Source organism: Balaenoptera ricei, chromosome 9, assembly GCF_028023285.1.
Source record: "Balaenoptera ricei isolate mBalRic1 chromosome 9, mBalRic1.hap2, whole genome shotgun sequence".
In the NCBI taxonomy this organism is placed as follows: Eukaryota; Metazoa; Chordata; class Mammalia; order Artiodactyla; family Balaenopteridae; genus Balaenoptera; species Balaenoptera ricei.
In genome coordinates this window covers 23,115,062-23,142,616 of record NC_082647.1, presented here as the reverse complement: position 1 = coordinate 23,142,616, position 27,555 = coordinate 23,115,062, and the positions used below count along the sequence as shown (strand labels likewise).

At 43.3% G+C, this 27,555-nt stretch overlaps 1 protein-coding gene across 12 annotated transcripts in view; it reads left to right on the top strand.

Annotated features, from left to right (window-relative positions):
* Nucleotides 1-26,904, top strand: part of NRF1 (nuclear respiratory factor 1) — a 132,831-nt gene extending 105,927 nt beyond the window's left edge. For 8 of the 12 annotated variants that reach the window (XM_059933412.1, XM_059933407.1, XM_059933410.1 and 5 more), the window contains 2 exons: nt 22,486-22,527; nt 24,770-26,904. In XM_059933412.1, coding sequence (XP_059789395.1) covers nt 22,486-22,527; nt 24,770-24,933 — 206 coding nt within the window. In that variant the 3' untranslated portion in view covers nt 24,934-26,904. Of the gene's footprint in view, nt 1-10,611; nt 10,716-22,485; nt 22,528-23,775; nt 23,966-24,769 lie in introns of those variants that run through there. The other 4 variants (XM_059933419.1, XM_059933417.1, XM_059933418.1 and 1 more) reach the window with 4 other exon arrangements.
* Nucleotides 26,905-27,555: the final 651 nt, after the last annotated feature.

The window sequence follows — 27,555 nt, the reverse complement described above, 5'->3', positions numbered from 1 at the left end:
TAGCATTTGTTGTAAAGCTGGTTTGGTGGTGCTGAACTCTCTCAGCTTTTGCTTGTCTGTAAAGGTTTTAATTTCTCCATCAAATCTGAATGAGATCCTTGCTGGGTAGAGTAATCTTGGTTGTAGGTTTTTCTCCTTCATCACTTTAAGTATATCCTGCCACTCCCTTCTGGCTTGTAGAGTTTCTGCTGAAAGATCAGCTGTTAACCTTATGGGGATTCCCTTGTGTGTTATTTGTTGTTTTTCCCTTGCTGCTTTTAATATGTTTTCTTTATATTTAATTTTTGATAGTTTGATTAATATGTGTCTTGGCATGTTTCTCCTTGGATTTATCCTGTATGGGACTCTCTGTGCTTCCAGGACTTGATTAACTATTTCCTTTCCCATATTAGGGAAGTTTTCAGCTATAATCTCTTCAAATATTTTCTCAGTCCCTTTCTTTTTCTCTTCTTCTTCTGGGACCCCTATAATTCGAAAGTTGGTGCGTTTAATGTTGTCCCAGAGGTCTCTGAGACTGTCCTCAGTTCTTTTCATTCTTTTTTCTTTATTCTGCTCTGCAGTAGTTATTTCCACTATTTTATCTTCCAGGTCACTTATCCGTTCTTCTGCCTCAGTTATTCTGCTATTGATCCCGTCTAGAGTATTTTTAATTTCATTTATTGTGGTTTTCATCGTTGCTTGGTTCCTCTTTAGTTCTTCTACGTCCTTGTTAAATGTTTCTTGCATTTTGTCTATTCTATTTCCAAGATTTTGGACCATCTTTACTATCATTATTCTGAATTCTTTTTCAGGTAGACTGCCTATTTCCTCTTCCTTTGTTAGGTCTGGTGTGTTTTGACCCTGCTCCTTCATCTGCTGTGTGTTTTTCTGTCTTCTCATTTTGCTTCTCTTACTGTGTTTGGGGTCTCCGTTTCACAGGCTGCAGGTTCGTAGTTCCCGTTGTTTTTGGTATCTGTCCCCAGTGGCTAAGGTTGGTTCAGTGGGTTGTGTAGGCTTCCTGGTGGAGGGGACTAGTGTCTGTGTTCTGGTGGATGAGGTTGGATCTTGTCTTTCTGGTGGGCACATCCACGTCTGGTGGTGTGTTTTGGGGTGTCTGTGGCCTTATTATGATTTTAGGCAGCCTCTCTGCTAATGGATGGGGCTGTGTTCCTGTCTTGCTAGTTGTTTGGCATAGGGTGTCCAGCACTGTAGCTTGCTGGTCGTTGAGTGAAGCTGGGTCTTGATGTTGAGATGGAGATCTCTGAGAGATTTTCGCCGTTTGGTATTACGTGGAGCCGGGAGGTCTCTTGTGGACCAGTGTCCTGAAGTTGGCTCTCCCACCTCAGAGGCACAGCCCTGATGCCTGGCTGGAGCACCAAGAGCCTTTCATCCACACGGCTTTTAAAGAAACGGTATGCATCCAAATTTTAAGCCTCTCTCTCCAGAAGTTCCTTAACTTCAGACAAGTTCTTTAATCTCTGCTTTTACCTGGAGAGCCTCTTGCCGCGGGCTTCCCGGACCCTCTCTCTGCGAGCCCCAAGCTTCCTTTTCCTCCAGACCCTTAAAACTCTATGTTCTTCCTTTTTTAATAGTGGTAAATGAGTCTTTGGTCTTTTTTGATGGTGTTTCATGGTTTGTTTCAATTCAAAGATTTTCACAGGTGCCTTTCTCTTTGAAATGCCTAAGTCTGGGAAAGGCCTCTCGTTGAGTTCCTTCCTTTACCTTTTCTTTTCTTTCTTCTTTTTTTTTTCTTTTTAACACAGTTATCCCTTGCTTTTCCCCCCCAACACATCTTAAGAGGTTGAACAATTTTAAATTGCCCACTGGTTTCCTTTTACTCTGCCATCCTCTATACCCTAGAACTCCCTTTGCTAATGGACTCCAGAACCAATGAAGGCAGACTTACACGGGTTGAAGAACTCTTGAGTGATATTCACCTCTCACCCATCCTTGCCACCCATTGTTAGCAATTCTCTAGGGAACCAGATCCTCAGATCTTTCATCTTTCTTCCTATTTCTACAAAAAATAATGAAAAAAGCTAGATGGGGGGAAAACAAAACAAATAATTGAAGTTCATAGTTAATCAATAAAGGTAATGGGAAGCATCTGCTTCAGTTATTGTCCATCAAGCTTTGTACCAGAGCTGCTGAGAAAGGATCAACATTTTCTAAAATGGGTGACACTTTTTCTAACAACACCACAAGAAAAAAGGGGAGCATAGCATTTGCTGGGGGTGTTTGTTTTGGTTTTGGTTGTTTTGGTCCTGATTATAAAAAGTCATCTATGATCCCACTACATAGAATGTTAATATTTTGAGGGTTTGTTTTTGTTTTTGTTGAGTTTTTAAAATATGGCCTTTTTTCCCCATTCATAAGGTTTTTTAACCTAATTAAGATCATGTTGTACTATTTCATAACTTATTTTGAAATATCTTAACCATTTTCATGTGGTTAAATATTTTTTGATACTTGCTAATATATGTTTAATACTTGCTAATATATCATCATATTATCCATCATAATAACCAGTTCCCTATTGTTGATAATTTAGGCTATTAATAATATTTTTCAACAAAAATAATACTGTTCATCTTGGTATAAAATCTTGTCCATACCTTTGATTCTTTGCTCTCTACAAAGCTCATACTTGTTTATACTTACAACAGAACTGTTTAGAACCTGCTTCGTTACTCTTCACCGAAATTGGATATTAGCATAAGTTGCTTTGTGTGTGTGTGTGTGCCTGTTTGGTAGGCAATAAGTTGTATTTCATTTTAATTTGCATTTTTTAATATTAGTGATAGATATTTTAACTTTTTCCTTCATGATTTTATCTACACATGTGTATTTTTGTATTTGTCTGTTCGTGTTCTTCACCTGTTTTTCTGCTGAAGTCTTTAACGTATGAAGAGTTTTTCCAAATCGATAAGAGAAAGAGAAAGATGTAATCCCTTTATTGTATACGTTGCAAGCTTTCCCTGTTTATTTTTATTTCACTTCTGTTACTTTCACTTTTTATTTTATTTATTTAATTTTTATTTATTTATTTATGTGGTTGCATTGGGTCTTCGTTGCTGCACACGGGCTTTCTCTAGTTGCATCGAGCAGGGCTACTCTTCGTTGCGGTGAGCGGGCTTCTCATTGCAGTGGTTTCTCTTGTTGCGGAGCTCGGGCTTTACGTGCTTGGGCTTCAGTAGTTGTGGCTCGTGGGCTCTAGAGCGCAGGCTCAGTAGTTGTGGCGCACAGGCTTAGTTGCTTTGCGGCATGTGGGATCTTCCTGGACCAGGGATCGAACCCGTGTCCCCTGCATTGGCAGGCGGATTCTTAACACCTGCGCCACCAGGGAAGTCCCACTTTCACTTTTATCTCCTTAATTGTTTCTCTTTTTACCTTTATGTTTACATAGGCCCCAAGTCAGATCAATATCTATATGCCAGTTCTTCTATGGACTCAATTTTCATTTTAAATACTATAAAATATCTGGAATTTATTTTGGTATGTGGCATTAGGCAGGAATCTGAATCATTTTTTCCCCTACATAATTAATTATTCCAGCATCATTTATCCTATAAAAAAGGTTGAAATCCATCCTTTTAAAACTGTTTTGAAATCTCATCTTTATTATGCAGAATTCTTAAATAGACTGTGTAAGGTCTTGTGTGGGGCTCTTTTGTTTCTATTCATCTGTTTGTTCTGTTCTTTATACTGTAATATTTTATTATTGTGATGTTATTCTTAGCGGCTAGTGAAAGGCCTATTTCCAAATTTGAAAAAAATTCAGTCAGAACTCCAAAGAGTTTTTTTGCAGAGTGAACTTCACAATAATTTTTAAGTTCATCTGGAAAAATTAAGCCTCATCCTAGAAAAAAATCCTACCAAGCCTGTTAGCAGAACTGCTAAGAAGTTTTAAAATTGACTAATTTAAGGTTTCTCTTCTCCTTCTGCCCCAGTTTTCCCCGGGGCAGGGGACATGGGGAGTGTTCATCATGACAAAGATGGACCAGGAGTAGGAGACAAGTGCTCTGAATACTGCCCCAGTGAATTGAATAATGGGACAGTAATTGTTGCTGGAGAAAACATTGTCCCTGCTGCAACCATGTTCATTCTCTTAAGACCAAACCAGATGTATCTTTCTAGACTAAGAAATTGTGGCCATCCATTCTGTTTATGCAGAATTCTATGGAGGCTCAGTTCTTGCACTTTGAAATTTTAATTTCTTTTTTTCCCCAACTTCAATTTCATTTTTGTATTAAAGATGATGGTGGGGGCACTGCCCACTTACGGTGTACTCCAAGGTAGGACATAGCATTCTTTTCTGCTGATAGCCTTGCATTCTGTCTCTCAGTCTCATTGTCCCATTAATTTTATTTATTTAACAAACATTTCTATAATGCTTGCTTATGCAAGCACTCTGCTGAGTGTTTTACATGCATTAACTTATCTAAAACTCAGAATATATCTACAAGGTAAACACTATTATCCCCATTTAACATATGGAGAAACTGGGACACAGAAAGTTTTGGTAACTTGACCAGGTTCACACAGAGAGTAGCAGAGTGAAGTTTGAATTCAGGCAGTTTGTTTCCAAACCGCTCTGCTCTGCTGCCTCCCTTTGATGGGAACTGTTTCTGCCTGGACTCCACAAATACAGCGTGATGATTGTCTCCCAGTGTTGAACAAATAAGTTTGGAAATGTCAGGGCCTTTCTCCCATCTCTGCTGAAGGCCACTTGCCTTTGTCTGGTTTAGCCACAGTGCCCATCTGCCCCGGCTGTTCCGCATGGCTGTAGGGATCCTCTGGTGGTTTCTGATGCCAAGTGCTCCCCTGCTCAGCATGCCCACCCACTGCGCACGCACGCACGCACTCGCACACACAGGCTTTCCTCTGCTAGCCTGGAGAAGCCTATAGGTCTGTGTGTGTCTCTGGTTCCAGAAGTCACAGAAGCAGTCAGCAGCTGGCTGTCAGATTTAAGTATTTTCAGTGAGCTGCTTGCTTTGCACTTAGTGAACATAAGAGGGATGGGTGGGTGCTGTTTATTTTTTATTTACTTATTTATTTAATTTTTATTTTTGGCACGCACGCACGGCTTGTGGGATCTTAGCTCCCCAACCAGGGATTGAACCCAGGCCCGGCAGTGAAAGCACCAAGTCCTAACCACTGGACCGCCAGGGAATTCCCGGGTGGGTGCTGTTTAGAACGAGGGGACACTGTCTGGGGGGAAGTAGATGATGGTCAGAAGGGAGTAAATGCAGCTGAAGAGTTATTTTCTCACCTTCTAGAATCCTCTACCCAAGCCCTCCTGCTGCCCTTCAGTTTATGCCAGGGCTCTTTCAGCCTCCCCACCTGTTGCCAGGGAAATAGAGACTGAGGTGTTAGGGTTGGGGAATGTGGGAAAGGGCTCAGGGGAGTTTACATTTCTGCTTAGAGCAAGTTGACTGGCTAATTTGCTTCCCCTGCTGCTCACTGAAGCCTTCCCCTTGGCTCTGCTTCCAGCCCTTGATTTCATTCCCCAGAGCGTTCGTAAAGTACATCTTTCTCTATTGTCCGACACCTGGAGACCATCCACTACCTGCTCTGTCCTGGTTGAGACCGGGGGCCAGCTACCTTCCTCGTGCCCTGAATGAAGAGAAGTGGACTAGGGTGCTGGTCTGTTTAAAAATTGAAGCTGGTTGCAAGGGCATTCACATTATACTCACAGAAAGAGCAGCCCTTCTCATTTCTCTTCAGTGCCATACGTCCCTCTCTGTTCTGGCCTGGCCCTGGCAACAGTCCTGCTGCTGAGGTTCCCCCTTAAGGTTCGTAGATATAAAATTTCCTACAACCCAAAGACCCCACTCAAGTCTTGCTGCACTGTGTAACACATGTACATTTTACTACCCATTCCAGTTGCCAGATCAAACTAAATCAATTTTCAGATTCTTTCAGAAAAAACACTTTATCTTCTTTTCACATTGACCATGTTATCACTTTCACCTCCGTTTTTCTCTGACCTTTTTATAAACTTTAAAAATATATATATGTTTTCCTAGTTAATTTAATCTCAACCATGCTCATTGGAATCCCTTTTTTAAAAAAATTGGCCTTCTTAGCAAGGGGGATAAAAGAGTAGATGGATGAGGACAGAAGCATGGAGTTCAGATAAGGGAGCAGGACTTTCAGGTGGGGTCCTTGCATGAGGAACACACATTCCTATCCTGCAAGGCCTCCCAAGTGAGACAGGATGGCTGAAAGGTCTGTCCTGTACTTATTATAAAGAGGTAAGCCCAGCTGGACCTGAAGGGGGCAACATGTGTGTGTTTTAATTTTCTGTGGAAACCTACTTTATGTATATTATATGAATGTTAGGGCATCCTTAACCTGGGTCTGTGGACCCTGAGAAATTCTGCAGAAAAGTTTTATATTTTTCTGGGGTCCACAGCTTTGATCAGATGTGCAAATAGATCAGAGAGAGCTCCCATTTCCCCACCCCCTCCCCAAATTAAGAACCTCTGCTATAGAGAGTGTGGCTAGGGTCATTTCACTTTGTGAGTATCTGGTGTGGCACTGAGAGTAAAAGGAGGGGCAAGGGAGATGGGAGGACCTGCAGGCCCCTAGATGGATACTCTGAAAGCTGCACCACTACCAAGCTCTGTGTTCTTGGGGAAGCACATTAACCTCTCTAAGCCTTCGTTGTAAAATTAGGATGATGATAGTTCCATGCTCATAAGGTAGTTGTGAGCATTAAACAAAATGAGTCCTGTGAAGCGCTTAGCATAGTGCTTGGCACATAGAGCCATCGTAAACGTGAAATTATTATTAGCTGTCAGCATCAGTTTCTTCTCCAGCATTCCCCCAAATATGGTAAGTTGTACAGAGTGCATAGTACTGTTACAGACCCTGCTTTCCTGTCTTAAGGACAGATCTAAATGCTTACCTTATGCAGTTGAAGAATTTATGCTCCAGAGATGAATACTGTAAAAATGGGAATAGATCAGAGCCTTTTCTATAACCTTGAGTGAAGGAAATTGAAGGTGATGTTGTTTGATGGCTCCTGCATTTGGTTATATCACTCTCCTTGGGCCAGGGCTGCTGTTCTCTTCCAGCAGCATTTCAACTTCCATCATGAAAGGTGACTTTTTTTCACTTTTTCCTTATTATCACCACCACCATCATCCATTATTACTTACAGCATGTCCTTCTGTTCCAGCTCTTCTTTAAAAATAAGAGAGAAAATGCCAGTCTTCATCTTGATAAACTATAAAATACATCTCTCATTCTCCCTTTTCGTCATTCTCTGGACACATTAGTATAAGGACTTGTTCCTAAAAGAGACAGTGGAGATGTAAATATTAATTTAGGAAATGTGTCCGCGTTGCTCCCTCCAGAAGATGCTAATATGCTATTCTAGTGCACACTAAATTACTTTTTGCCTCAGTATTTTAATTAAAGTTTAAATAAGTAAAGGTATTAAGTAAAGTTTTACTGTAAATGTGCATATTCAGTCACCATTAAAGCATGATAATAGCTTGAAAAGAACTGTTGTGTTCTTTGATGCTGTACCTTTAATGCAGAGACGGGGAGTTCAGTGCCTCCGGGACTGGAAGCAGGCCGCTCCTGAGCACCAGTGTTTCGTGTGAGCTGAGAGTCCCAGGCTGCAAGCCCCGCATCCTGACAGTCCCTAGAGAGCAGCGCCTATGGCGCTCTGGGTTTGCAGGCCACCCTCCTGTAAAGTAAATGGCCCTCTTTTCCACTGACAGGGAGACCTGAAGGGAAGCTAAGATACTAGGATGGTGTCAGTCAGACCAAGCTGAGGCATTGCCTGTTCTGTAAGAAAAAACACATGAAGGTTCATCTGTAATACAACTGTTTCCCCTTCAGAATCATGTCTTTTTTTAAGTGGAGGGGGAGTGGGACATACTCAGAGACCTGAAAAGATTACTTCTTAGAACAAATAAGATAAGGAGAGCTCTGAGCTGTGGCTCAGAAAGAAGAAGAGTAAGAGCTGAGTACATGAACGGGACCTGCATCTGGGGCTGCCTGAGAAGCTGGTGCCACACTGGGGAACTGCAGTGGCCAGGGCAGCGCTCGGAACAGCACGCTTCGCAGTCTGTCCTCCCCGGGCTGCTCTGGGAAGCACACTTTGTTTGCAGACAGGGTTTTCCCCATTTCAGCCAGCTAACTTTTCTCCTGAGATGAAGTTTGCATTCTGGGAAGCATGTTGGTAGATGTCATACCGGGAAAATAACTGTTTCAGTTTTGCTCTTTATTTGCCTTTTGACTGTATGCGTTAAGCATTATTATTTAGGGCCTTCATCTTCTTCTTTTCTTTCTACATTCTTTCCTTTCCTTTTCTTCCTTTCTTGTTTTTTTTTTTTTTTTTTTTAACCAATACTCCTACTACTACTACTACTACTACTACCACTGCCTTGCAGTTGACTAAGTAAGCAGTCTGCGTTGTTCTACCTTCACCCAGTAAGGTGAGTAGAACAGAGCTTATAGCCCTGTTTTGCAGAGGCAGCTAAAGCTAGGATTTGCCCAGGGTCACTCAGCTACTAAATAGTGAAACTGGAAACCAAACCCAGATCTCCAGGACTCTTTCTACTGCCTCTGTGGGCTCCCTTTTTCCCCCTTCCCTCCATCTTGCCAATAAACCCAACCAAGAAAGTAAAGAAGGTATAAAACAAATGAAAATCATCTTTACTGTGTATCTGATTAAACTATTACTTGGTGTGGCTCACTATTTTGCAGGCTTGTTTTGAGGAATGGTCACAGCCATATTTTGCTCACTTTAGAAGTCAGTGTCATGATGAATCTTAACAGAAGCCAATAAGTAAATGGCATCAAAACCCAAGATCTAAAGGTGTGTCCCGGGAATTCTCTGATGGTCCAGTGATTAGGACTTGGCGCTTTCACTGCTGGGGCCCGGGTTCAATCCCTGCTCGGGGAACTAAGATATCCTGCAAGCCACGCCTAAAAATTTTAAAAATAAATAAAATAAAAATAAAATTAAAATGTGTGTCCCATACAGTAGCCACTAGCTATATGTGGCTATTTGAATTTCAATGCAAGTTAATTAAAATTAAATAAAATTTAAAATTCAGTTATTCAGTCACACTAGCCACAGTTCAAGTGCTTAGTAGCCATATGTGGCCTGAGGTACTGAATTTTTTATTTAATTTTAATTTATTCACATTTAAATTTAAATAGCCACATGCAGCTAGTGGCTAGTAATAGACCACACAGATACAGAACATCTCCATCGTTGCCGAAAGCTCTATTGGACAGCGCTGATCTAAAGACTGTGGCAGGAATACTGTAGTCTTCTGGCAAGTTGTGCCCCTCTGCACAGGGGAGGGCAGCAGAAATACGTCATGAGCCTCCCTTCCCAGTGACCTTCTCAGCACAGAGACAGCCAGCCTTTGCTAAAAAACTGCCACGTGACTACAGTAATCCGCAGCCAGTGGACAGCTGGGCAGAGGGTTGCAAGAAGAACTGGCCTATTTTTGTGCACTGCAGAGTTCCGAGCAGGAAAACCTGAGCCTGGAGGCAGTGGCAACACCTATACCCACTTCCTCGTCCCCTTATTCATGACCTAGGCCACTTGCCCATTTCCATTTGGATGCTCCACAAGTGCAAATTTCTCTTCTCAACTACAGCCGTCTTCAGGTCAGGTGCTCTAATGGATTTATCATGACCCCAAAAAGAATTGAATATCCAGAGCCTGGTGGGTTACAGGCTGAAAGAAGCCATTACCATTGGATGAATTCCAGATTTCACAATGAAACATGGCTGCTTTTGAGAAATGGGAGCATGGAGATGTATAATGGGGCTCTTGATTCTAGAACCCAAAGGGGGTTACAGTTCTCTGCCCTATGTATGTTACTCACCCAGCCCTTTCATAGCATAGAAGCTTGTCCTCCTTTCCTACTCCCTTCATTGTGACCTCCTGAAGTCCAAAAGGCCTTCCAGAATAGCTCTCATTGTGGGGAATTCCCTGGCGGCCCAGTGGTTAGGACTCCACACTTAACTGCCGAGGGCCCAGGTTCAATCCCTGGTCGGGGAACTAAAATCCCACAAGCCACATGGTGCAGCCAAAAAAAGAAAAAAAAAGTGTCATTGTGATGTTTAGATTCATCTTTCTCCTTGCAGAGTCTGCAAGTCCAGAGGGGATGTGTCGTCTCCACTACACCATCATAAACCGGGGTGGCCTCAGGCATTCATCATTTTATACCAGGAATTGCTAATCTAGGCCCTGCAGAGAAAAAGAGGGCCTTTACAATGGAATGACCACTATACTTTGGTCTTTATTCTTAGTACTCATCTGAGCCATGGCCATGTCTTTCAGATGCTTTTAGATGCTTTCCATGTTGAAAGCTGAATGTCTTCAGAGTTGGCTCCTCGGGACCCCAGAGGGAATTAGCACACATGTGAAGCCAGGTTGGTCTGACTGTGTCAGGTATTCTCAGCTTGGGGAAACTTGACAAGCTAGGGATATTCTAGGCAGAGGACTCAGGTCAGGGCTTCAGAGCAGAGATTCCCAAGAAGGTGCCTGCCATCAGGCAGATAGATACCACTGACCATGGTATCCTCTCCATCCCCTGTGTCCTCAAGGCCAAGTTACATGTTTCGTTATCTCATTCTCCTTCCCTTTAGGTCCCCAGATCTTTCTGAGTCTTTGTATTCGAAAGACAGATTCTGGTCTTAGATGATTCCAGCTCCTTGTAACCAAGACAGAATCTTGGTGCCTGTCATTGCAGGTAATATTCTGTAAAGGGATTTTTTTTTTTTCTTTTTTTTTTTTTTTTTGCATACCAAATCCAGAGCCATAATTGGGCAAGTTTAACTGGAGTCACTTCTATTCAACATGTGGATGAAAAAACGGTTTTAATTGAGCATGTAAAAAGGGGATTAATCACTGTTCACACAAGAACCAGAATATCATAACAGGAAAAATTCTTACAGAATAAAGTTTTTAAGGTTCTTGGGTAAAGGGAACTTTCCTCTTTTTACTTATGCTTCCATTAGGATTTTGAAGGAATGTCAGCACACTGTTATTAACTCTAATAGCTTGCACAGCTCAGCCAGTATGGTTTGGGGCCCTCTGGCTCTCAGATTACCTGTGTAAATACAGGGATTCACTTCCCAGCTCTACCGTTTGCTTCATAAAGAGCAAATGTGCAGAACCCCGCAGCAGCAGCCTAGCAGAGCAGTAATCTGAACAGGATGAACGTGCTTCCTTTTTGTGTGATGCTCTTTCCCCATCCTCCTGCCAAGAGCAGGCTATCAAATGAAGGGGAGGTTGTGGTCGGAGTCAGTAAAGTGAACGTCTAAGTGGCACCTGCTTCATTCAGCAGATCTGCTTTCCCGGCGCCTCCCACTGCGTATCTGCTCCTGACAAAGCCTCTTTTCTCCTCCTGTTGGTCAGACTGAGAGCAAAGGCCCAGCAAGGAGACATATTGGTTTTACTTTGTCAGCACAATTGCCTGTGACATTATAATTATACCAAATCTTCATTATTAGAAAGGCCCCAATTTAGAGATTTTCAGAGCCTAAATGAGGTTTTTGAAAGTAGAATTGGTAAAAACATCTTTTCCGTTGTAAAGCTAGCAAATGGATCTGAGAATCATTGAAGGGGTCTAAATATGGAAACTGAGACACTGCTCTGAGCGAGACTACAAAGACACTGCTATCAGATTGGCTCACTAAAGAGGCGTCCAGCAATTCTCTGACTCTTCCCAGCCCAGCCTCTCCCTACTACTTGTAGCGCTATAATGTATAGCTATACTGTAGTACTCTCAAATGCTGATAAATTTTCTCACCCAGAGGCCTAGGAGGTAGGGTATGTTAAAATAAGTTGATGGGGTAGGGCAGCAAAGGAAAAAACCTGTGATATATAAATAAGAGGAATGCCAGGGAAATATATTTTAGGTAAGTGCAGAGCATCCAATTTCAGATTGAGTTTCCATCTAAACAAAGGCAACACTTATGTTCTACAGTGTGTGTGCAACTGAAGCATGCTTATGGTGTGGAGTTGGCTCACTGGAAGCTCTGGGAAGGTTTTAGAGCTGTGCCCTGGCTCTCTAAACTGAAATTAACTAAAATCAAATAAAATTAAAGACTCAGTTCCTCAGTTACACTAGCCACGTTTCAAGTGCTCTATAGCCACCTTACTGCCAGTGCACAAATACAATGTGCCCATCTTCACAGTGAGTTCTTGTGTACAGGACTGTTTAGAGATTGGTCTGTACCTCCTGAAATGTCTTGACTGCTTAAGTGAGCCTTGGACTTTCAATTTCAGGCTTGCTGGAAGGGGAAAAGGAAATTTGCCTGAATGTTTTTGCAACAACTTCCAGCCATGTTACTTGACTATAAGTTTTGTCTTTTCACCTTAAAATTATTTTTCCTCCAAGAATCTCATGTCCTTTCCCCACCCCCTGCTCACTCCTCACAAAACAATAATAATAATGATAATAATGAATTGTAACCATGAGAAAGGACTTTAATTTTAGGAATGCCCACTTACAGCTGACTTGCTTTCTGGCCTTCCCTTCCTTAAGCTTTCACATCCCTCCCTACTGTTTGACTGGAGAGTTCTTTTCTCATTAAACAGAGCTTCTCATTGACAAGAGGGCATGTGAACACTCAGGGGCCAAGAGCGTGTATATGGATTGTTCATTTTATGCATGACATGGGGCGTGAACAACACTCCTGGGGGGTGGAGCACTGAGCTGGTGGCATCTTCCATTTTCAGCTCCTCTGGGGAGCAAGGGCAGGACCTTTAAGCTTGTTTCTTCCAGTTGTCTGCCTCTAGTAGCTACTACATGGTTGATTTGACTCCTGGGAGAAAACCTATATGAAATAATAATACTACCCCAAATTTAGACAGTATCTCTTTTCTCAGGAACTTAAATCATATCAGTATAATGTTGCTTATCCTCAAAGCAGCCCTATGAGACAGAAATGGCCTGTCGGTTTTATAAATGTAAACATAGTCAATTCTTAGTTGCCACACACAGATTATCTGGTGTGCAGGTGACTCATGACACATTTTAAATCCTTGGACAGTTTCTCTAAGCAAGCCAGGGTAAGCCTGGACCATCTCCTCCACCCGCAGCCAGCTGCTGTGTTCTTAAGGAATACAAATTAGTTTTCATATTAGCTTAAAGAAGACATAATTAGAAAGTAAGTCTGATACTCCAATAAAGATGTTTTAAAAAAAAAGAAGAAACAAAGTAAGTCTGCTACAAGAAAAGCACATCATAAGTTCCATTTTAACGGCGTGGTGTGGAGGAAATGACCTCTCCTGCCTTTGGCTCAGCTAAGAGCTGGCTATAAGGTCTACTTTAGACACATGGGCATCATCGGCACTCATTGTGCTGGCATGTTTGCCGAAGGATTTGTAAACCTCCACAGGTGGATGTCAGAGACACCTTTGTGGCCCAGGCACCAGGGTGTGGGTGGAGGCAGTCTTCCTGCAGCTGCCTCTCCACACCACTTTCTGGCGGCCCTTCCTGCTCAGTGCTTTTTAAAAGTTCTGTATTCTTGTCAAGCCTCTGTATGGCATATGGCCCATTGCGAGTGGATGCTGACAGAATGCCACAGGGGGTTCATCTTTGCAGAAGGAAGGAAGCGGCTAGAGGGTAGAGTAACTAAGAGGCTATACCCTTCCAGGCGCTGCATCCTGCCTGGGTGGTGGGATTCCTCTATTCTACACTCTTCATCACCTGATCACCTAATGGTTTTAGTAACCATTGATGACTTTGTGTAGATCCATTATTTCACCAAGAGTTTCAAAATAGTGATTTCTCTAGTGTTAGTATTCCTTCTGCCTTTATTAGCTGGAATTCTTTTATAAAGAACTTGTTCCCATTAACAATTTGGTTATGCTAAATACAGTCCAGGTAGGAAAGGCAGGATAAATAATCTATTAAAATGAAGTTTATAAGATAGATTTCTTTCTTTGTGACCGTCAAACCCCATAACTGTTTATTTCCACTTTCCAGTATGCTGTCTTCAGGTGTCCTACTGCCTAAAGCAAATTTAATTCTGCCCTTTGCATGCTCTTAGAAAGTTCTAGTGATGTTTGTTTGTTTGCTTGCTTTCTAAATGGTGCTCTACAGATTGGGCTAAGTGAGGGGTTGAAAAATCAGGAGAGCATCTTTGGAAGCCTTTTGCCTCCGTCTTTACCTGTTCAGATAGAGGAGGCAAGGACTGGATACTGGGCACATGGGGCTGGGGATGGGGGTCCTTACACTCGTCTCTCTCCTTTTGTGCCTATTTGAAATTTTCCATAATAAAAAAATTAAAAATAATAACAGAAAAATAAATAACTCTCCATTCTTAACTCTGGATAACTCCTGATTGGCCCTCGTATTCATTTCTACACCTGACTATTGCAAACTCTTAAACAGCTTGGTAGCTTTCTCCTGAGGTTTCTGTCATGTGGGCTCCATTTCCTGTTTAAAGATATCAGCTCTTCACATATTGCTCACACCCTGTCCACAACATAGACTTTGGAGACTTTGGGTGTTCTCCCTACCTCCCTTCCCAGTGATCTCTGGAAATTTACTGTATAGCTCCTGCCCTTCTCTGTACATCTCTGATCAGATGTCCTCCCTAGCATATACATGTCCCACAGGCTTTAGCTGAACATTTTTCTCTCCTGCCATTTTCAGTTTAAAGCCCTCTTGGTCAGGCAACAGGCCTTGGAGTCAGCTTGTTCAGTCTCACATTGGGAGTTCAGGCTCCAGGATATAAACCATGATGATTCTGAACTCTGAAGCACAAAACCCTGATTTTGTTAATGTTCTTGGGCACTTCAGTAATTTCAAGAGGGAATTGTGAAATTATATCTCCAAAATATGTTTTGAAATACATTCACTAATAAAGTAAAAATGAATTCACTTTTAACGTTTGGCTTATGGGATACAGGCAAGAGGATTTTCTTGGTGGTCTGCAAAATCAAGGCTAAGGACACAGTGACACTGTCCTACCCAGAGAGAGTCATTGCTATGGAAGTTATTCCAGAAAGTGGTTTTTCCAAGAGAGCCTTGAGATTGTCTAGCAAGAGGGGAGAAAACTTTGGATGCTGAGAAGTGCCTATTACACCAGGGTACCTGTGAGGCTGCTATTGGCTTCATGAGAATATTCAGTACTTGCCAGATGTAATACATATTTTAATCCACAAATCCCTCAAATGCCCTCAAAAGCCACGGACTTAAAAAACACGGAAAAGGAAGATTAAATGTCCCAGAAGCAGCTAATATAACAGAAACAGAACCACTGGGAGAGAAATGCTTCTTCTGTTTCCCCCTTGTCTTACTATTATGAGGGTTACCTGGAGCTCCTTTTCATTTGATATCGACATTCTTTTCATGACCTTCCTTTTCTTTCCCTCGTCTGTCCTCTTTCCATCTGGTCCGTGTTTGTTATTCTCAGCCTCTTTATCTGCCTGCCACCTGCCTACTGCACTAGCTTCTTTACCTGATTTCCCTTCATATTCTCCCATTTCTATACCAGAACACACCATGCCTATTTTTCTTCATATAATAGTGGCTTTCCTTAGATGTCAGGCACTGATGTAAACTTCTTTCCAGACCTGAATGTAAGATTTTTTAAAGGACTTCCATCCTGCCTGTCATCCCTAAAAACACTTATAGATACCCTCGATGGCTCTTTAAAAACTGCAGAAGTGACTTAGGTAATACAATACATGGTTTCATTTCTTATTTATTCCGATCCCTTCCAGTCACAGTCTTCTGGTTCCCCATTTAAGCCAGCATTTTCCTAATATTGATACATACAGTTCGCTTTCATGTCCATAAACCACAGAAGGCATTACATTGTGAATTTTTCCTTTGGGCTTTAAGAATTATTGCGCTTCCACCAACTGTTGTGTTTATTTGATAATTTATTTGTTTAGCTGTTTTTCTCTCACAACTATCAATATTTTTCTTCCAACTAAAGATATTTCCATGACCAACTTGGAAGGCCTTTGGGCTGAAAGATTCAGTTACAGCAAACAACAATTCCCAAAGGTTTCCCAGATTGTGAGGGCAAATGAAAGGCCCATTCTTCCTCAGGCCGTCTGTCCTGCTCTATCTTGTCATGGAGTGGGGTGGGGGGGAGGGCAGTCTGTGGTTCTGGGTGACCCTGACTAGGCCTGCAGCTCTGTGCTCTACTGGGCTCTAGCCTGTGTTATTAGTTTTTGGGTTTAGAAGTTTATCAGCATGATGACATCATATCATACTGTCCCTGATCATATATTTAACATTCTTAATACTGATTAATGGTTTAGCCTAGGTTGTTTATTTACTGATGCACTGAATCAGCAGCTATTTCATATATGTCATGGTGCAGTTCCAGTGCCTGTTCTGACCGTAGCTGCATTCAGAAAGGAAGCTGCCTGCCAGCCCATCTGCCCCGATTTCATGGTTTTTATCTCTAATCTTTACATCTTTGAAGGCCTTTGGCGAATGATGTGCTTCCTGGCAGGAGCAAATCGCTGCTGAAAGGAGATCTGTGCTGTCTCTGCTTTCCTTTCTGCTTCCTGCGAGCTTTAGTCTAACATCTGTGACCCTAGCCAGACTTCATCAAACCTCTTATTCAAAGTCATCTTTGAAAGCAGCTGACATTTATTGTACACCTACTGTGTGCCAGGCACTGTGCCAGACTTTATCTATGTCAGCACATCTAATTCTCAACAACACTGTGAAATTAGTAATGACCATTTTACCTGTGAGGAAAGTGAGACTCACAAGCCAGTAAGTGAAGGAGCCAGGATTCACACGTAGGTTTTTCTGACTAGGAAACCTTTAATGGAAATAAAACCTCCTATTTTACCCTCACATAAAATGCACCTGAACTACCATACAGCATTTGGCTGTGCTACCTTAATAATGTTGTGGAGAAAATCCTACTCATTCTGGAGCAGAGTAAAAGGCTTTAAGCCTCTTCAGGCTGCAGAGGCCAAGGCTAATGGGAATGTAATCAAGTTTCTGAAAATCATGAAGAACATGATCAACTGTCATATTCAATTATTAACATCTACTATGTTCAGGTTGCTCAGTATTCAAAGACATAGTCCCGCCAACAATCTAAGTAAGCAGATTTGTATAGAGAAAAACTAATTATTTGGAAACAGGTTAGCACAGATCTGGTGCCAAATGAATGGAGAGGCAGTAAAATCCCCTGAAGGAGAGAACCTAGTGGGCTGTTGTGCCTGGGGGAACCCCTGAAAGACAGGGAAATTGTTGAAAGAACAGGACCTAGGTTGGCAGGGATAATTCTAGGCCAGAGGGATCTGCCTGAGTAAATACATGTGATGGTTAGGGTATGCTGAGAGGACAGATATGGTTGTGATGAAGGGGTAATGTAGAGTATTTATGGGAAAGGCTGGTGTAATCCCTCATCTATTAGCTATTTGGACTTTATTTTTCCCTTAGTAGAGAGCTGCCAAAAAGGCGGGGAGAGGTGGCGGGGTGGCCATTGCCAAACAATATTTCAAGAAGATTTAGCTAACTGTGCTGTATAGATTTATTCATCAAATCTCAGAATACTAAAAGAAGTTAGTCTTGGGAAAAATGAATTAATTCCCCTAAGTAACTTCCAATTATACGCATACGTTTATGTGTGTGTGTGTGCGTGCACACGCGCGTGCGCGCGTGTGAGAGAGAGATCCATTACATGGTAGGTAAGTGATGAAACTCATTACCTCGCGAGGAGTCAGGAATAGAGTAGATCAGCTCATGAATGATAAATCCAGAGCGTGCAAGGCTGTGACACTAACCTTTATTTTACTCTCGTTGGCGCCCATGGTCTACCACAAAGCCTCCCCTGGTGACACCATCAGAGACAGACCACTACAGAACCTCATGACCTCCTGTTTTGCAGAAAACAAGGCCAAGCAAATGTCTGAATTTTCAGAATGTGCCCCCATGTCCATCACCTCGTGTGGAAGTTTTAGAGGATCCCTCTGGCTTCTGTGGGGGGGAGAACAGAGTGCAGTGGAGCCAGGGCCGAAGCAGGGTGATCACAGGGGAAGCTAAAATGTAGTCCAGGCAAAAGAGGATAGGAGTTTGTCCAGGGTGGCGGCAGTTGGCGTGGTTGAATTCTGGGTTTATATTTAAAGGAGAGTTGACAGGATTTGCTGATGAATTGCACGAGAAGTCAAAGATGGCTTGACTTCCAAGTTTCTGGCCTGAGCAACTGGAAGGATGTAATCGCCACTTGTTGAGGTGGGAGAAGAGTGGGAGCAGTGTGCTTGACCATCTGGGCTCAAGAATGATACCCAGCTGGTAGAAAAACAGAGCAGGGTCAGGTCTCGTTTTCTTTTACAGGGAAATGTGGTCCTGGAGCAAGCAGTTCCTCCAGGATTTGGGGCTGACTGCTATTTGACAAGGAAATCCTTGTGCTGAGACGTGAAGTTCCTGAGTCTCTTCTGGCCTCTTTCCATTTTGGCCAATTCTGTAAACCTTACCAAGAAGCCTGAGCGAAGAGGCAGCAGTGAGCCCAAAGGAGATAGTCCTCTCCCTTCTGGGTCCCTGCTGGACATAGTGTTTGATGGTAAGGGCTTACTAGTGTGTGCAAAGGCTCCCAGATGCTTCACTTTACCACAAACTCGGTCATCTTGAGGGGAAAAAAAGTCACTCAGTCTCTCTCAGTCCATGTTTTGTTTTAAGTAAACTTTTTATCTGTTTACTTTTGAATTTAAAGAAAAGGGGGATTAGATTTTCTAAACTGAGGAACTCTAAGGTTTCTTATAGCTTTGGAAGACAGGGGTACTAGAGATTGTGGTACTAAAATCTTCAGGATTTTGTTAAGTACATGCCTTTATGATAAGTCCATGGTTCTGCCAAAGGAACTTGCCTATCATTTGTGAAAGGGAAGAATACCTGCCCTGCCTACTGCTCCAGAGTCTTAGCAGAAATCTAGTGATATGCAGTGGGTGTGAGAGGGCTTTGAAAAGTGCTGTACAAATGCCAGGAGAGTCTTATTACTAGGATTGTGCTAGTCTTATTACTAGAAAGTTCTCTTGAAGGAGAACTTCAAGTCCTTAAAGTAGAATGGGAGGGGCTTCCTGTTGCCTAATCAATCAAAATGACCCAGAATACAAGCTTAGATTAACATACGCCTTCTAGATTAGGGCTAATCAGGGGCAGGCTGAGCAGATGCAGGGACAATCCTGGCCTGATTACTGAACCTCAGCATTTAATCATCTCTCTTCCAAGGGCAGCCGGCCGATTTAGTGCACGCTGGGTTTCCAAGCCTCTAGCCCCCTCCCCCTTTCCCTTGCCACAGACATAAGGGCTGCTAGGTCAGAGACACTGAGTCGATTTAATCTAATCTCATGTCAGAATGGCTGTGTGTGTGAGAGAGACAGAGATTCTAAAATCCCCACAATGGGATGGTAATGCACTTATTTAAGGTAGAGGTAGACTGAAACTGCATGTAGAAAATAATGGACTTGGGATTTCAAGGCATTCGAGGTTACGAAATGACCCTGTATATGGAATTTCTCCCTCCGAGAAGCTATTTAGATATGTAGTCGCTGTCACCAGTTACTCACTCTCGAGACAGCTTTGTATGGGAGTCCTTTTATCACCCAGTTGTAGAGGTCAAATTTACTCCTTCCCTGACTGTGAGGTGAAGTACAGAAGATGAAATCTTTAAAAATGGTTTTATTTGGAAGAGCTCTGAGTGTAGTTGTTTTTGTATTGCTTTCTCTGGACTGAGAGCTCCCATTCTGAAACAGCCTGATCACCTGAAGACTCACCCACTTCAGTCATTTAGTCCCTAGGCGAGGACACCTGTGAAATCTCAGAAGGCAGGTTTCATTCATGAGTGTAGAAAACATTTACTGAGCACCTGCTGATCGCTAGGGACTCAAGTATGGAGACTCCATCTCTCCCTTAAGGAATTTACAGTCTCCTTGGAGATAAGACATGCAAACAGTGATAAAGAATATGACCGGGCTTCCCTGGTGGCGCAGTGGTTGAGAATCTGCCTGCCAGTGCAGGGGACACGGGTTCGAGCCCTGGTCTGGGAAGATCCCACATGCCGTGGAGCAACTAGGCCCGTGAGCCACAGTTACTGAGCCTGCGCGTCTGGAGCCTGTGCTCCGCAACAAGAGAGGCTGCGATAATGAGAGGCCCGCGCACCGCGATGAAGAGTGGCCCCCACTTGCTGCAACTAGAGAAAGCCCTAGCACAGAAACGAAGACCCAACACAGCCATAAATAAATAATTAAAAAAAAAAAAAAAGAATATGACCATTGCCTCCATGGAGGCCAGTGCAAAGTGCTGTGGGCCCTTGGGGAAAGAGGAGCTAAGACAGAGGAGGAGAGATTGGAGCTGACTATTGAAGGAAGAATAGAAGCCCATTCAAGGAACAAGCCAGGGACAGTCATTCCAGGCAGAAGTCACAGTGTGTGCACACTATGGAGGTGTGTGTGGAGAGAACCTCAATCAAATAGTTCACCTGCCTGGAATGTACAGTGGGTCGGGATTCATGGATCACCAGGCTGAACTGAGCAACAGGGGCTGATGTGAAGGGTTGAAATACCTGCAAAGGGATCTGGACTTTACATCCCACAGGCCATTGGAAACCACTGAAGAATTGTAAAAGAGGGCAACAAGATCAGTTTGTGTTCAAAAGATCATTCTGGTTATAGCAGTGTCAGCCAATTTGTATTTTTGCATTTGAACCTTTCTCCATTTTATTTTGAGGCAAATCTTCCACGATACTAAAAAGTGTTTTAACAACAGTGTTGGGCATGGACCCGCACCCTAGGTAACCCAAACACATCATAAGCCAGGGTGGAAGAGATTTAAGTCTCACAGTTCTTCAAGGTTCTCTCCACCCCATCACTAACCCAGGACGGTTGCTCATAGTCAGGAAGAAGCTCCCCACCCATTGTATTCACTGTATTTGTAAAGTATGTAACTTGTTCCCCAAGCTTGGAGCTTTTGGAACGGAATCAAGCCCAGAAGCAACAACAGTGGAATGAGACTGATCTTTGCTTCTGGTTTTGGTTGCTGTTTACTAACATGTGGGTTCTTTGGAGGTGTCCTGGTTTTGCCACAGGGCATTTTGGTTTATTTCACTAACTTTTTCTGTTTTGACCAGAAGAGAGGATGAAAGTGAAGATGATCAAGATACACTGGGGTGATGGAAGGGGGTCATTTGGTCTTCAGATACACTCAGGCCCATGCCTGGAGTCTAGACACTGGGGAGTAGAGCCCAGCTGCACGTTGGTTGAGACCAACGATAGAGTCCCTTGGCCTGCTGCCCTTGAGGCCATGTTGATGCCAGTGTTTGGCACACCTTGTACCTCATACTGTGGGGAATAGAACATGAACCAGAGCCAAGCCTGGCCTTGAAGGAGCCTTCAGTCTAATGAATGGGAAGGCCTATCTACATGCATTAACTGGGCCAAGCCAGATTATACCCCACTGTCGAGCGCTTATTGAGAACCCCAAGGAGGCTGCTGTCAGTATTGACTAGGGCTGGGATAGGCTTCCAAGAGGAGGGTTTTAAAGGGGAAGGAGTGGGCAGTAAGGGAATTCTAGGTAGTGAACAACTTGAGCAAAGGCCCAGAGAAAGTCCAGGGTGATACCCAGAGCACAGGGAGTAAGGGAAATGAGACTGGACAAATGACAAGAGGTTCTGAATACCATACCCAACATTTGAACTTTATTATAGGCTTTGGGAACCTTTTTAACATCAGGGGATTTGAAAATTTGAGGTTGGGGAATGACGAGTTATAGAAAGATAACAGGTGGCAGGAAGGGGTGAACGGAAAGAGGAATTGATTAGAGACATGTAAGAGTCATTTGCAAGGGTCTAGATGAAAGAAATTGAACCCGACAGCCTTCTGAATCCAATGCGTGGCCCCTCAGCCTGCTTCCTCCCAGCGTCACTTGCGAGTGTGAGCTGGCCTCCTCCTTCCTCCTTTTAGGTCCCAGCATCTCAAGTGTGAGGATGGTGGGCCATGCCTTGCATTTCCATTAACACACACCAGGGTGAGCCTGGATTCCCAAAAATGTCGACAAAGCAGAACCTCAGGCCCCATTTCAGGTTGCATCATCGAATACTTATTTCTAAACTGGCAACACTTACCCCTAGAAAACGATTAGATACAATTTGACATTGTAAAATAACATTTTATTTTATGTTTGATTTTTTTTTTGCATTAGGAAATATTCTGTTAAAACATCCCTTTTTAAAATTAATTTTTATTTTCATCAAAATGATATATAGTTTTAAATGACAAAAAGGACTAAAAGCCTTTTTTTTAAAAATATTTGTACCCCAAGGGCAACACTTCATGCTCTTTTTTCTGGTATGTATCTTTATTGCTCTAAACAATAGTCTTGAGTTGAGACGTTATTTGTTATCAATTTTTGATAACTCAGTTTCTATGTTTATATTGTTAGAAACATAAAATTTTATAAACGTAAAAATTGTTCACTGCCAAGACGAGTGGGTATGGTTAATCCTTGCTTTTTTTTTCTTCTACTTTTTAAGGAGTAATCACCGGTTCTACCCAATTCTGGAAGACCCCTCGAGGTACTTTATCCCACAAGCTCATGCCACTTCCCCTCTGTCCTCTCAGATGTGCTGCACAGCCCCCTTCCTGGGCCCTCCTGCTGCCCCCAAGCTCCCTGCAGTGGAGTCTCTGTCTCCTAGACCCCACGGCCACTTATTTCTTAAGTTTTCTCTCTCGTTTCTGTAGGGCACATCCTTCAGAGCTTCCAAAGAAAGTGTGCGTGGCGGGCCAGTTTTTAGAGCCCGTACAAGTCTGCAGATGTGTTTATTCTGCCCCCATGCTTAACTGACCTGGGTGTCGCTTCATAGTCTGGAGAGAGAATTCTAGGCTGAAAGCATTTTCTCTCAGACATTTGAAAACATTGCTCCATCATCTTCTAGCCTCCAGGCTTGCTTTTGAGAAGTCCAACAATATTATGATTTCCAGTTCTTTGTATATGACGATTTTTTTTTTTTTTTTTCTCGAATCTTTTGGGAGGTTTGCTTTATCCCTGGTGTTCTGAAATTTTGCAAAGCTGTGTCTTAGCGTCTGGATCTTTTTTCATCTGTCCTGCTGGGCACCTAGTGGGCCTTTTCAATCTGAAACTCATATTTTTCAGTTCTCGAAATTTACTTACTATGTGTCTGATAATTTCCTACCTTCTGTTTTTTCTAGTCTCTGGAATTCTCTTTTATCAGAGATTGGACCTCTTAAGATCTCCTACTTTCCATCTTTTAATCTTTCCTACTCTCTAGAAGATTTCCTTGACTTTACCTTCTGATCTTTCTGTGGCATGGATTTCATCTATTTGATTTTTAAAGAATTTTTCTCTCATTCCTTTTTAATAAAGCTATCCACTTTTATGATACAAACCTTTTCTCTCTCTGAAGATATTAGAGTTTGGGGGCATTCGTTTTTGTTTTTTCTGCTCCCCACATCGTCTCTGTTCCCTCTGTGTTCCCTAAGAGTGAGACACTGAAACACTGATTGTGGGGGTGTGCAGGGCAGAGCTGGGCGGCCTGTAAGCCTCAGGGTGGTAAATATTAGGGCCGCAAGCCAGGTTTTTCATTGTCTCCGCACCCCCCTCCCCTCACCTCCCCACCCACCAGATGTCACCGTAGGTCTTCTCTGCAGCCTCCCCGGGTCAGTTTCTCAATACGGTGGGTGAACTTCAGATGTCCTGTCAACAAAGGTCTGGGTGTTGGGGTTGGTGGGACCCACTGGTCCAGTCAGTTGAATACAAGCTGTCAGCTAACGCCTGTTTTTGGCTTCTTCCTCTCGTTCTGCAGTGGCTGAGCCTCCATGTCCTGAGCTCTCTGGGACACGGGAGTTGCAGCTCCCCCTTCTCTGATAAGTCAGAACCCCTTTACGTCTGCTTTGCATCTTCCAGAAATATGTTGACATCCCTCATTTATATCTTTTTTCCTCCTTCACTATAATTTTTATTTTAGAAGGAAGAGGAATTTTATATGTGCATTTATTCTGTCTTATTTAATTGGAAATCTTTTTTTTAATATGTTATATAAAATTACAACTTTCCTTTCTTAGGGAGGACTGCCCTTTTCTGAAATTATTTGCTTCCTCCTTTCTTTCTGTTAAACCCTCCTTTCTAAAATAATAGTGATATTAGGAGGTAGTTGGGGGTCTTTTTTTTTTTTTAAGTTGACCCCAGAACGTATTTAAAACTTTTACTGGTCTATGAAGTCTAATATCAGAAAACTAATTACCTAGGCTTTTTTTTTTTTCTTTTCTTTTCTTTTTTAAATAAGCTGACTCTGAGGAGAGGGAGAATGGCCAGAAGACAGGATAGGATTGAGGGAGAAGTTTTTTCAAGCTGAGAGAAACTTGAGCATAGGCAGCCAGAGGGTTGACAAGTCAGTGTAGCAGAATATCAAAGAAAATTAATGGTGGCCTTTCCTGGAGAAGAAGGCAGTCAGAAGAGATGGACTTGTTGAGAGGAGAATTCACACCTGATGGGCCTGTGTATGCTTCCTAAAGTTGAAGGTAGGCCGGCAGGCAGAGTCATCTCTTGGCAAGTTGGGGAGGCCCTGTTCTGAAGCATGTTTCTACAATTTCTCCAAATTTTCTTTCCTGATAGTCTGTTTTAAAGAATTAAAATGGGGTGAGAAAAGGGTTGTATGTGTGCCTGGACAGTGGGTGTGCAATTAATTACCTGAGGCTGCAGACAGTGATACTCTGAGGGCTGGAGCTGATTGCCCTGTCCAGCCAGCATCTGGGAAGCTGCACCCAATCCCCACCAACGGTCTCCCCTTGTCTCCCCAGGACTGGTCCAGATCCCTGTGAGCATGTACCAGACTGTGGTAACCAGCCTCGCCCAGGGCAATGGGCCGGTGCAGGTGGCCATGGCCCCTGTGACCACCAGGATATCGGACAGCGCAGTCACCATGGACGGCCAGGCTGTGGAGGTGGTGACGTTGGAACAGTGACATGCAGCCATATCATGGCATCGTTTTCTAGTCTACTTCAAAATTTTTTACACGTTTGCAGAGGTGCAATCAAATGGAATTAAGTCTCTCGACTTTGGAAGAAAAGTTTTGTTAACCTTTTTTTTAAAAAGGAAGAAAGGCAGCGGATTTTGGAATTGCATTTTTTTAAAGCACCACTTGATTTTCTGGGATTGGTGGAACAAGATACTGCATTGTCAATTTCACTGTCCCAAAAAAGCCAAATTGTGGCAAGGACTTCTTTCTGCGAAAACGTGTGTATACTTCTGTGTGTGTATGTGTGAGTGTGAATATATGTATATGTGTACATATGGATATACACATTTACATATATAGATAAAGTATATATATGTGTGTGTGTATGTATGTGTGTGTATATGTATATGTATGTGTGTGTATGTATATGTGTGTGTGTGTGTGTGTGTGTGTGTGTATATATATATATATATATATATATATATATATATATATATATATATATATGTATGTATGAAACCCGCATGGAATTATCTATATGAGATCAAGGTGAGCTGTGGAAAAAATAATTCACCCAGTTTAGTGGGTGTTGGGTACGTGGCCAGACACAGCCACCGGTTTTTGTTCATACCAGGGTCATGCGTTGAGCTACTGACAAACTCAGGCAGAGGTGACCATGCCCTTCTCCAAAGCTGCCTCCCAGTGGCCACCCAGAACTCCCCCTGCTGGACTCGCCTGAGGAAGGATGTTCCAGAATGGGGTGAGGTCCAGAAACTGTGCTTGCAAGGTCCAGGGGCCTCGTGGTCTGGCAGCTGGGACGCTCCTCGGGCCGGCCCAGGTGCTGACCTTGCCGCGGGCAAGTGAATGTCCTTAAAACTCCCAGGCAGGGACGAGAGGGTTTTCCTCAGCCTCCCATCTCCTCCCCTCCCCAGGAAACCTTCTTGATCTCATGACTATTAACATGTCGCTTTGGTTTTAAGGTCGGTCCTGAATTGGTCATGTATATGAACTGAAGGTAACAGAAGTGTTAAGGGTTGAGGAGTGCGTGCGCGTTCAGTGTGCTGTGGGTGTGTGCGTGGTGCGGAGAGAATGGGGGCATGGGAGGGGTTGGAAGGGGAAAGGAAGGAGGGAGAGAAAAATCTTCAAAGACCAGGTTACACCAATGGGAGCAATTTATTCCTTTCCTGTAACTTTCTGTAGCTTAACAGAGGAGACTGAAACTGACGGGGGCACCTGGCGTGAGGAAGGTTGGCCATCACGCTGGGGGACGTTAGAGAGAGAGGGCTGAGGGTGCTTCCTGCACTCCTGGATCAGGCCCTGTTTCAGAAGGAACCCTGCAGTTTTCCCAGGTGCATCCTGCTGGGCCCGGGCCCGCACAGCTTCCTTCTCACAGGTGTTGATTGGTCCGGGTGTTCTTTGTGACTAAATTCTGTGATTTCTCAGCTGCAAGCCCCAAGTCTCCAGCGGCTAAATTCACCTGACTTTTTGACAGGCCAAATCTCTGCTCCTTGAGTACAGGGACAACTCTTCCTCCCTCCTCCCGGGCCCCCCGTGTGTGATAGTGTATTTAATGTGTTTTTTTTCTTTTAATGCGACATTAAAAGATTCTTCACGTCTTGCTCAGCCTTTGAGAAAAGTTTCAGATTCTTGTATTTGCTTGTTTTATATAAAACTATTCAATGTTCTTTGTATGTTTTTTTCTGTACGTAATGGGGGGAGGGAGGGAAATTTACATAAAACAGTCCTAGTTCTACAATTTGTTATTTTTTTAATTATTATTTTTTATCGTCGTTGTGAAACTGTCCAGGGGCTTTAAAGTCCGTGTTCCTTTGTGGTGAAATAACCTCCTAATAGTTTGAGAAATTGCCAAGAAGAAGAAGAAGAAAAGCAAGACCCCAGTAGCAGAGCATGGATTCTGTGTCATTTTCCATTCTGTCTATTACTGCCTCATTCAATAAATAGTTAACAAAGTGGCAATGGGAAGTGGAACTGTTCATCTCTGTAGGAACACTTAGCCTCTTAGGAACTCTCTTTTGGGGTGGCTTGTTCTGCTTTGTAAAAGGAAAAGGTGCTTTTACTCAAGCTCAGTGATCTTTGAACTGTGCTCCTTGGCGCTGTGGAGTCCTGTAAGGGGAGTGCTAGGGTGGGGCTGGGGCCTCCTGTCCGTCCCCCATAACCAGAGCAGCTCTGTTGAATCAGTTTTGTAAAATGCTGTCCTGGGGGATTAGGGGGATCTAGTTTGAAAACCTCTATTCCGGAGTCCCCTTTCTAGGGGTTAATTGCATCCCACATTAAACATCAGGGTGGGTGGTGGTGCCCGTCCATCTGCGTCCTCCCCACATGAGTGCTGTTCACTACTGCAGTGGCTTGTCCTTCTTGAAGCAGGGGCCCCAAGCCGTTAATTGTTTCTTTAGGCCCTCACTCCCTGGGCTCGCGCACAGCTCGCTACTTTAATGTGGCAGCTGCCCTTCTTGCGCCCGTGCCTCCTGCCACAGCCCCAGCTTCAGGCCCTTCCAAGCGCCTTGGGTCTGCCCCTCCGCGTTGTGCCCCTTGTGCCCACCACAAGCCTCAGCCTGGAGTGACGCGCTCCTTGCCGCCTCCGCCACCCCTTTCTTTCCTTTTGTCCTT